At 33.8% G+C, this 11082-nt stretch overlaps 2 protein-coding genes across 3 annotated transcripts; both read left to right on the top strand.

The window, feature by feature from the left end:
• The first annotated feature begins 1676 nt into the window (after positions 1–1676).
• On the top strand, positions 1677–4744 carry LOC107011368 (UDP-glucose 6-dehydrogenase 3). The gene is made up of 2 exons (XM_015210838.2): positions 1677–1837; positions 2995–4744. Exon 2 carries the CDS (start codon positions 3011–3013, stop codon positions 4451–4453), a length of 1443 nt encoding a protein of 480 aa, XP_015066324.1. The 5' UTR covers positions 1677–1837; positions 2995–3010; the 3' UTR covers positions 4454–4744.
• Positions 4745–6153: 1409 nt separating this feature from the next.
• LOC107008978 (zinc finger protein 385B-like) lies at positions 6154–10623 on the top strand. Of its 2 annotated transcripts, XR_001455339.2 has the most exons (3): positions 6154–6586; positions 9361–10300; positions 10550–10623. XR_001455339.2 is itself a non-coding variant. In XM_015208211.1 (2 exons), exons 1-2 carry the CDS (start codon positions 6296–6298, stop codon positions 10207–10209), a joined length of 1140 nt encoding a protein of 379 aa, XP_015063697.1. In that variant the 5' UTR covers positions 6154–6295; the 3' UTR covers positions 10210–10467. The 2 variants fall into 2 exon arrangements, 1 of the variants encoding a protein (XP_015063697.1); XM_015208211.1 differs by lacking the exon at positions 10550–10623 and having other exon boundaries at positions 9361–10467.
• The last annotated feature ends 459 nt before the right edge of the window (positions 10624–11082 follow it).

Raw genomic sequence — 11082 nt, 5'->3', positions numbered from 1 at the left:
GACGGCCCGTCATGCCTGCGACGGTCCGTCCTGCCATTTCGTCGCGAAGTTCAGAGAGTCGATCTCAGTACCCAATTCTCTAAATTCTAAGTGTTTTAGAACGAGACCCCCTCGACGGTCCGTCGTGCCCATGATGGTCCGTCGTGAGATCCGTCGATCCTGACAGTTTTTCGCAGAATAACTCTAATGCTCCAAATATATATATATATATATATATATATATATAATCAAAGAATATTCATTATTATTATTATAGGAGTAGTAATATAGTGTACTTATTATTTAATTATTTATTGTTGCATTTATATGGAAAAATATAGCATGCCTAATTTAGTGCAAGAGGTTGGGATAGGGCCCCAATGTTAAGTTTTGGAATAGGACAGTCGACTATTCATTTTTACGTATTTCCTCCCTCTTAAATTAGTTTTTATGTTTAGCTTGTTAAAACTAAATTTAATTTATTTTTTAAGTGTTAAACTAAATTAAAGTTTTATTTTAAAATTTAAACATTTAACAATTATATAAAACACCATAAAATACAATTTTTCTTATGTCAATTCAATTAAGAAAATATAATTTTAGAATATTGCCAAAAAAAAACAATTTAACTTTTAAAGAAAAAATATAACAACTTAATTGAACTAAAGAAGTATGACTTTTATGCACAAATAAAATTCCTCTGTTCAACGGAAAAAAAATATGACTTTTATGCAGTGATAGTACTCCCATCCAGATATTTGAAACAAAAAGCAAATAATGCAAGCATGTATTAGTTAAATACATTTATGTATTAGTTAGTATATATAAGTTATTTTAGTTTTTATTTTATATAAAATAATATAGATCTTCTCGTGATTTATACGTACATGTTTTAGTTAGTTAAATTTATTAAATATTGATTCAGATATATTAATATATAGTTCAAATACATTAAAAATTAACTCGATACATTAAATACTAGTTCAAATACATTAATATGCAGTTACAATACATTAAAGAAGTAAGTGACTTTAGAGATTTTTAAAAATAATAGGAGATAATAGAAATAAATGAAATAAAATGTGCGTATTTCTATAATTTGTCTATAATTTGTCTATAATAAATCAAATACGTTTACATATGAATAATTTACTTTTTACACTTTGTTAGGATCATTGTTACCATTGTTTCATAATGTATTGTATTGTATTGTGCTCTATTATACTGTATTGTATGGTAGATACAATGTTTGGCTAGATGTATTGTTTGTTGTTGTTGAATAACATTTTAATTGTACTGTAATTAATTTAGTAAAATATCCTTTATTATTCTAGGGTAAGAGGTTTGACTAGATTTAAATAATTAAAGATAAAACGTAAAATTGTATTTTCAAATATTATGTAAAGATATAATTGGAAAAAAAATTAAGTAACAATGAAAACACACCAAATTGGTTGTTCCATAAAATAGAGATTTTCATTCTTACCTAACAACAAAATTTAAAAATAAAGTACAATACATTTTAAATAACAATCAAAACAAATATTGCAAGTATAATAACGATACGATACAATACAATTAAATAATAATGATTCAAACATAATATTACGATTTAATACCCGAAGAACTCAGCCTTTGGTACTAACTACCAAATCACACCTAACTAATAATTGATTAATAAAATTATGATTTTGGCTTAAAGAAGACTCGTCATTCGTCAAGCTCTGCTGCAGCGTTGGGTTAGATCTAAGATTTGACACAAAACAGACTATTTAAGAATGTCCCCGCCTTCTTAGCTCTCATAATTCTCTTCATCTTTTTCCAGATCCATTTTCCCTCTTCTCTCGTTAAACTACAGGTACTCTTTCTCTTCACTCCATTTCTTATTGATTTCGCATGTCAGTGATGATAATTTGCTTCATTCATTTTGTTATTGATTCACTTTCTCCTCAAGTTTTTTCCTAGATGTGAATTTTGAGCGTTTTTTTTATTGTCGGTGTACTTAGCTTTGATATGTAATCTTCGGTTTCCTGCGGAAATGCGTGGTTGATTGTTGTGATTTCTCTAGATCTAATGTTTGATTTGATAATTTATTGGTTGATTTGTGATATGAGTTGATCTGGTGAATGTCAGTGGAATTTTAGCTCAGAGCGAGAGGAGGACTCTGAATCTGACTGTTTTTTTTTTAAATTTAGATCCGTTTAAGTTCATGATTAGTAAATGTAATTGCTTGTGGAATTTTGTTGTCCAATTAATGAAATTCTCACATTTCGTTTTGTTGATTGGTGCATATTTGATCGAATTCTCAAGTTATATGTAAACAGTACCATAGGTGAATCCGTGGACGTGGCTTAGCAAGTAGTAATAAACTATAAAGTAAAAGGTACAGCAGGGGAGAGGCGAATCACTTGATAAGTGCACCATTTAGGCTTCTTGTAGTAAGCGTGTTTTAGAACATAGTTGCATAAAATATCTAGTTTTGTGGAGAGATCACGTGTTCGCATGCCCCATAATATGGCCTATAAGTTCGCCCCTGTCGCAGTGCGTAGGCAACATGTGTTTCTGTTTAATTCCTTCTTTTGACTAAAACTTTATACTGTTGTAGTGCTAAAATACATGAAAGCCTACTCCTTTATGATGTAATACATTTAGGGATTAAGAATGTAGATCTGGTGGTTGGTAGTTAGCTCATATTATGTATATGCTATCAGTTTTGGTTGTGGATATCACTGTAGGACTAGGACAAGCATTTGCTGAGCAGGGTCAGTGAGTGGCAATATATAAAGACTATCAATGAATCTACCAAGTGTACCTCGATTCCAACGCTTGTTTATATGACTCCTCTACATTCTTTCTCCACTATTTGGGTCCATTTTGTTCCTCTATAAACACATTCAAACTTTTGTCAAAAATTTTGTGCATATTGCTCATTAGTCCTTATATTATGAGATTCCTTTATGTCGTGTGTAATACAGCCTTAAAATACATGGAGTCATGAACTTTTATATCTTGCAGTTTGGAACAAAGGAAAATGGTTAAGATTTGCTGTATAGGAGCTGGATATGTTGGGGGGCCCACCATGGCTGTCATAGCACTCAAATGCCCTTCTATTGAAGTTGTTGTTGTTGATATTTCTGTGCCTCGTATCACAGCCTGGAACAGTGATACACTCCCCATATATGAGCCAGGCCTCTATGATATAGTCAAGGAGTGCAGAGGCAGGAACCTCTTCTTCAGCACAGATGTGGAGAAACATGTGCGGGAGGCTGATATCGTTTTTGTTTCTGTGAATACTCCTACCAAGACAAGGGGTCTCGGAGCAGGCAAGGCTGCAGATCTAACTTATTGGGAGAGTGCAGCTCGCATGATAGCTGATGTCTCAAAATCTGATAAGATAGTTGTTGAGAAATCAACTGTTCCTGTCAAAACTGCCGAGGCAATTGAAAAGATTTTGACCCACAACAGCAAGGGCATTAACTTCCAGATCCTCTCAAACCCTGAGTTTCTTGCAGAAGGGACCGCTATCGAAGACCTTTTTAAACCTGACAGGGTCCTAATCGGAGGTCGGGAAACTCCAGGGGGGCAGAAGGCTATCCAAGCATTGAAGGATGTTTATGCCCAATGGGTCCCTGAAGAACGCATCCTCACCACCAATTTGTGGTCAGCTGAGCTCTCAAAATTGGCTGCCAATGCATTTTTGGCCCAAAGAATCTCTTCTGTGAATGCCATGTCAGCTCTTTGTGAGGCTACTGGAGCAAATGTCTCACAGGTAGCATATGCTGTTGGAAAGGACTCAAGGATTGGTCCCAAGTTCCTTAATGCCAGTGTTGGTTTTGGTGGCTCTTGCTTCCAGAAGGATATTCTGAATCTGGTTTACATTTGTGAGTGCAATGGTCTTCCAGAGGTAGCTGAATACTGGAAACAGGTTATCAAGATCAATGACTATCAGAAGAATCGTTTTGTCAACCGCGTTGTTGCCTCCATGTTCAACACAGTATCAGGCAAGAAAGTCGCCATTCTAGGTTTTGCTTTCAAGAAGGATACTGGTGATACTCGAGAGACCCCTGCAATTGATGTTTGCAAGGGACTGCTAGGGGACAAGGCTAATTTGAGCATATATGATCCTCAAGTGAATGAGGACCAAATTCAGAGAGACCTCTCAATGAAAAAGTTCGATTGGGATCATCCTCTTCACCTTCAGCCAATGAGTCCAACAACCGTGAAACAAGTCAGCGTTGTTTGGGATGCCTATACAGCAACTAAGGATGCCCATGCTGTCTGCATCCTTACAGAGTGGGATGAATTTAAGTCTCTCGACTATAAGAAGATGTATGATAGCATGCAAAAACCTGCTTTTATATTTGATGGTAGGAATGTTGTGGACGCGGAGAAGCTTAGGGAGATTGGATTTATAGTCTACTCAATTGGTAAGCCTCTGGATGCTTGGCTCAAGGACATGCCAGCTGTTGCTTAATCGCTTTACCTGGCTCGAGTAGTAGCTTGTTCACAAATCAAAGATATTACTTATATGATGCAGTCAGCTGGGATTCTTACCTTTTTTTTTACGACGTTCAGTTTCTGTTTTGTTTTATCCCACTTAGGCTGAAAGACCATTCATGGTCACTACCAGACTCTTAATGTTCCTTTTGTATTGATGATATCACCTTTGTCATTTACTTGTCTTTGTCAGAGGATTTTGTTTGTTCGATTCAAAAATCTTGCTACCAAACATTTTGGGACAAGTTATAGTATATGATATTCATAACTCATGAGTAGTGAGAGAAGAAGATAAGTCTTAAATAATGTCCAGATAGAGAAATATGTGCTATGCATTTTTCTGAAAGAAAAATAAAAGAAGAAATTTGCTTAACAAGTTTTGACATAGCGCATATTGGTTTAGCAGTTAGAACTCAACTTCTCTGTTCATTTTACTTGTCACTTTTTGATTTACATATTTAATTAAAAAACAATTATTAATGATATAAGTATTTTACCACATTATCTATATTCATTTCTCGATCCTTATTTATTTGTTCATATTTTATTTGGTAACACGTATCTATTCATTTTTTATTTGACACACTTATTAAGAAAATAATAATTGACACAATGACTTTACTATTTTGCCTATATTAATTGATAGAATTTCAAAATCAATTTACTAATTAAGGAGGTTCTATCTTTTTAAAAAATAATAACTCTCTAAATAAATTAGCTATATAATAAGTATAAAATAATTTATTTTCTTGATTTTTTAAAAATGACAAGTAGAAAAATCAAAATTGGACAAGTAAAAAAGAACAAAAGGAGTCTTGAGAATATATTATGCTAAGGGTAAAACTAAAACATAAAAAAAATATAATTTTGACTGGTTTGATAATTTTTATATTTAAAAAGATAAAAGAATCAAAATAGTGTTAAAATTTTGATACACTTATTGTAATTTGTTGAATCCTAATTTTTCATTCTTCTGCATGTGTATTGTCGAGATTATTTTTTGAATAAATTCTTTAAAAAGAGACAAAATTATCGGGTGATTTGGAAAAATATATATAATATGACACGCATTTAAATTTATATCCTTGTTATTCATGTTTTCATAACAATACACTTTTAAGTTTACTAGGAAAAAACAATCAAAATCCTTAAAGTTAGCTCATAAACAAAGAAAAAGATAAATAATAATAATAATAAGCTCATAAAGAAAGACAAAATTAAACTATGAGACAATATAAACAATGACTATCAAATGATCTTATTTTGTATACTTTTACAAAAATAATAAACTCTGATATATATTTAAATATTATTCCCACTTTTAATATTTATGTAAAATGCACTTTTAGGTTTAGAGAAAAAAATTAAACAAATTCTTAAAGTCAGCTCATAAATTACATTATCATATTTCATTTTTATTCATGATAGAGAAATACACTTTAAACTAATAACATGTACATTGTAATAAATTAATAAAATAATTCATAAAATTAATTAAATTTCCATACTTTTAAATCATCACTCATAATATTTTCTTTTTATGATCTCGAATGTTTTCTAAAAGTTAAATAACATATAAATCATATAATAAAAAAAAAGCATCATTTTAATTTCTAAATCATAAAAGTTAAAACGCAATGTTATTTAATAAAACTAAAAAAAAGAAGAAAAAAAACTATTTTGGATATTTCCTATTTGTGTCAATAACCCAATGAATTTAACAACAAATACATAACTTCAGCCAAATTCTTGGTGAACTCCATTGATGAAGCTCTCCATTTATCTCTAACATATATTGCTCAATTTTGCTCATAGTTCAATGGAGTACAACTACAATTCATGGGCCGGAGTACCGCCAAACCCAGCCTTGTACCCTAACCCTTCACCACCGGTGATGACGAATTCCGATCAATCTGTGCCTCAAAACCCTAACCCTAGTTCATATGCACTTGGTTATGGTGGAGGACACGAATTCCAAGGACAAAGTATGGTCTATCGGTATGGACAGATCAATGGTGCTACTAGCTCTGTGGAAGCAACGCAGGTGTATTATCAGGATCCGAATGTGGTGCGACTTTTGGGATCAAATGGCCCTATCAGGACTGGTGAGGTCAGTTGTAAACACTTCTGTTGTTAATTGAGCATCCTTGAATATCAGCAAATTTGATATACATGTTCCATCTATATAAGATGTGTTTATTGGATTGATGTGTTGTATTAGTTATGATGAAGTGATATATGAATGTTTGAAATGTAAATAGTTAAGACTGCGTCTGATTATCTTGTTGGTGAGTCAATAGCTTACCAAGGCGATGATTAGCAGGTCTAAGTCCGAGAGGATGATCAGTCACACTGGGACTGAGACATGGACTAGAATGTTCTCCATGGGGTTGGTCTAGGAGTCTTATGAGTTGATGTACAACCTTGGGAATCTAGGTTTGAGTTTTCAGCAAAGGTGACATTCAGTGGATTTTCTTGTATTCCTATGTATTGATGGATAGAGTTATCCTGTAGAGAAGGTGGAGCTAGAGGGGTAGAAGGGGGTTCATTCACCGTGGAAGTTACCTTGTAGATACAAGGTCAGTTATTATTTTCCTGTTATGTATACAGAGGTCATTCGCTATTGTGTAGCTCAAACATTTCTTTTGTTGGGAGGGATATAATTTGAGTTTTTATCAGTTGCTAAACTCATATGAATAATATTGTTAATGGATTGATACTAATCATTGTGTCGCGTCATGAAATGGAAAATTTGGAACATATAAATTGGAATAAAGAGGGAGTAATTTTGGTGTCTTTCAAGTATCACCATCAGTATCCTTTGGCCTGTTTCATTCTAATTATGGAGGGATTATATGATTTTGGTGTCATTTAATAATAACATTTTTCAAACGATTGTAAAATTCGTTAATGTTTTCTTTTGTTCCATAGAGTATTCAAATTCATATCCCAAAGAAGGGATGAATGCCTACATAATGTAGCCAGATCCATAACTACTGCAGCGTCTCATTTCTCCCGTTAACTTTTAATTCCTATAAACGAGTACTGATGGTAATATTATTGTGATGAAGAACCATCTGGATTTCGTGAGTTGATTTTGGTGGAAATTCGAGAAGGTTTGAAGAAAAGAATTTGGATTTTAAGTAAGAAACAAGAAGGCTAAATACCTAGATAGTGCCTTAAACGTGGCACATTTTTGTAATATAAACTTATGAAGTTACCAGTTAGACACTTTTAACTTGACATGAATAGGCCATATAAGGACCTCATGCTGACATGGCAAATCATGTGATTTATACTCGTATCTAGGTGCGTGAAAAAGCCTAGATTATGTATTTTTGCTTTTTATGTTTCAGTGTCGTATTCTTATTTCTATTAGAACTAATATCTTACCTGTAGTTGTCAATGGTACTTAATTGCTTATTTAAAAAAGAGAAGAAACTAAAGAAAAAGAGATATGGGAGCAAGGGTTGAGGGGAAAGGGAGACAATGAAGCTGGGTTTGCAGAGAAGATATGAGAGAGGGCTACAGGTGGAGGAGGGAGGAGTGGGGATTGAGGAAGAAAGGAGAAATCAATGGGGGATTGCTGTAGGGTGCAGATGAAAAAGAATAAGCGGGCTAGTAGGGATGTAGTCTTGTGGGAGAGGGGGTTGTTTTTTATTTATTATTTTTCTATTTTTGACACGTGTCCTTTTTTCATTCGTTATTTGGTAGATCACCAGCAAATGTTTTTCACGCCCTTGGTTTTGATGAACTATGTGTTTAGAGGATACATTATTATCAAGTATCTAATTGGTCATTCTGTAAGTTTATAAGGCTAACACGTCAAGTTTAAGGGGTTTATCTAGGTAGCAAGTCAAACAAGAAAGAGTAAAAGTAAGGGCAAGTGATACAACGGCTACTTCTAAACTATCCAAAATGTCTCAGTTTATATGACTTTTATCGGAAGTGAGTCATCAAATCATCCAAAAGTCTCGCCTAAGCTCTTATATTTATTTTAGTTGCAACCAAATCTTTAACATTTATCTTGGTGTTTCAAAACCATTTGTGTTATATGCAATAAACAAAGTGGTAAATTAAGGAATTTCTCTTACCGAGAAGGTGGTTCCAACTGTTAAATCCAACAATCTCTCTATATGCAACTAAACAGCAACAACTGATAAGAAAAGGGGGAGGTGGGAAACAATAATAAAGGTTACTTTTTGTGGAATCAGATTGTCTTTATACATGTAGGGACTGAGGTTCAGTGACTAATAAAGTCAGATCCTGTAGAAGTCTTCTATCTTGGATCAGTTGACATTTTTAAGGTTGGTTTTCCTGATTGAGGCAGTCCATGATAGTGTTGATGCTTTGCTAGTTTGACTTATTTTTTACTTCTATTTAATTTGTAAGAAAGACTAGGATATGAAATGAGCTGAAGTGGGGATTCATATAGCCGACCCCAACTTGTTTGGGACTGAGACGTTGTTGTACTGTTGATGATAGGTTGGTGTTCATGTGTAGATGCTTAAAAATGTTGCTAAATTTATGACATTTGATGATAAGTTATGCACCCGTCATCATGCAAGGGCCAAAGCTGGATCCCGTTAAAGAAAGACCTACCTCCTCATGCTGTTTTTGTTCTGCAATTATTGACCACGTGTTTCATTCATGTGGTTGTATTAGATGATAATCTTTCGTGGGATTGACATCTCACTTGAAGTTTGTTCATTTGCTGCAGTAAATAATTCTTACAAACATCTCATCCACATACTAAATCTGGCACATCTATCTTCCTGCTTCGTCATATCACATATTTATATATTTAAATGGTTTCAGCATTCTATGCTATATATAATTTCTCTTCTATTTAAAAAGAATGTAATCCGAGTACTTTATGTACAGATAACTGCAGTGTCCCTAAATGGTGCAGAGAATTTGACTCCTGCAAATATAAATCCCAACTTTTTTATCCAACCTCTGAGAAGTGGGTCTTGGGGAGGAGGCCAAAGGAAAATTAAGATGAAGCCTGTATGGTGTCATATTTGCAAAATTGAATTTACCGGCCAAACTGTTCTTGACACACATATATTAGGCAAAAAACACAAAAGAAGTTTGGATAACTTAAAAGGAGGCAGTGTTATCACAGCTTCTACTTCTGCCCCTCTTGTTACTTCTGTAGCGTCAGAGAACCCATTTGTTGGACTGCAAGAGGAGCCTAACAAGATGAATTCAGCAAATAGACAAGATTCAGTGGAGAAGGCCGTTATAGTGGTTGAGAATTTGGAGACAAAAACACGTAAGGTTTTGGAAGGAGGAGCAGCCACAGATGAGGTCCGTATTTGTCTTCCTTGCAATGTGGTTTGCAACAGTGAGACTGTTTTCAGAACTCATCTCATTGGCAAAAAGCACATTGCTAACATAACAAAGCGACAGAAGTCTGTCCCTGCTTCTGCATCTCTTGTTCCTTCAGAGGTGCCAGTTAGTACATCTATTGGACCACAAGAGAAGCCTGACATAGTAAATTCTGGAGATGCGAAAGATGCAATGAAGAAGGCAGCTGAGCTGAGTGAGAAGTTGGAGACCAAGACACAAAAGGTTTTGGAAGGAGGAGCAGCTGCAAATGACGTCCGTCAATGTCTTGTATGTAAAGTGGTTTGCAACAGTGAGACTGTTTTCAGTAATCATGTCACCGGTAAAAAGCACATTGCTAACATGAAAAAGCAAGCATCTGGAGAAGCCCCCGCCAGATAGAATGGGAATTCCGATGGAGATCTAGAGGAGATGGCGCTCGTTTTCTTTTCATTTTCTCAGACTTCTTACAGTCGATATGAATAGTTTACTTGTACGTTACATCATATGCCATATGTTTGATAGTAGTCGCATTTGCTTTTATCAAAGGAAGTGGACAGTAATTTGGCAATTAGAGCTGATTAAAGCCAGAACATGAAGACCCAAGTTTTTTTTTTCAGCTATAGTTTATAAAGAAGTGTTTAGAGTTTGATTGTTTAACCTCTATATGCCCAGTTTGTCTTAGATTTCTTTTTTTTTATAACAAGGAAAACTTACAATCGCTACCTTTGGATGCATACAGGGTAAAATCCGACCTAGAAAGCAAGCAAATTCCTTGCTGTTGTTGGCAAGAAGTTTCGAATTTGAGACCGCTAACATGACAGTCCAAGCGTAAATCATTGTGGCCACTCCAAAGGTGATTTGTCTTGATCTTTGATTGACCAACAAGAATGTCATTTTTTATATTCAAGTTTTAATTCATTTCTTTTGAAACTATAATTAATATGAATAAAATTGTAACTTTAATATGTTAATTATTGTTATCTTAATATGTGTCATTTTTAAAATCGACAATTAAATAGGGATTAAAATTTCTGTCGGTCAGTGAATTGGTTAGTCAATTTAAATTAATTAATGCGCGCAAAGTCTTTTCGGAAGAGAAAAACGTGACATGCTGCCTAAATTTTATGAAAAATAAAAACAAAACAATGAATTTTACTTAAATAACTCGTATTATATATTTTATGTATATATAATGATTATCGATTTTTTTTTTTCACTCAATGATTATCTGTTTCAATAGAGTATCTTTGGGCTAAATTTGTGAATGTGATT

This window comes from Solanum pennellii, chromosome 2 (assembly GCF_001406875.1).
Source record: "Solanum pennellii chromosome 2, SPENNV200".
NCBI classification, from domain to species: domain Eukaryota; kingdom Viridiplantae; phylum Streptophyta; class Magnoliopsida; order Solanales; family Solanaceae; genus Solanum; species Solanum pennellii.
This window is presented reverse-complemented; position numbering and strand designations above follow the sequence as displayed.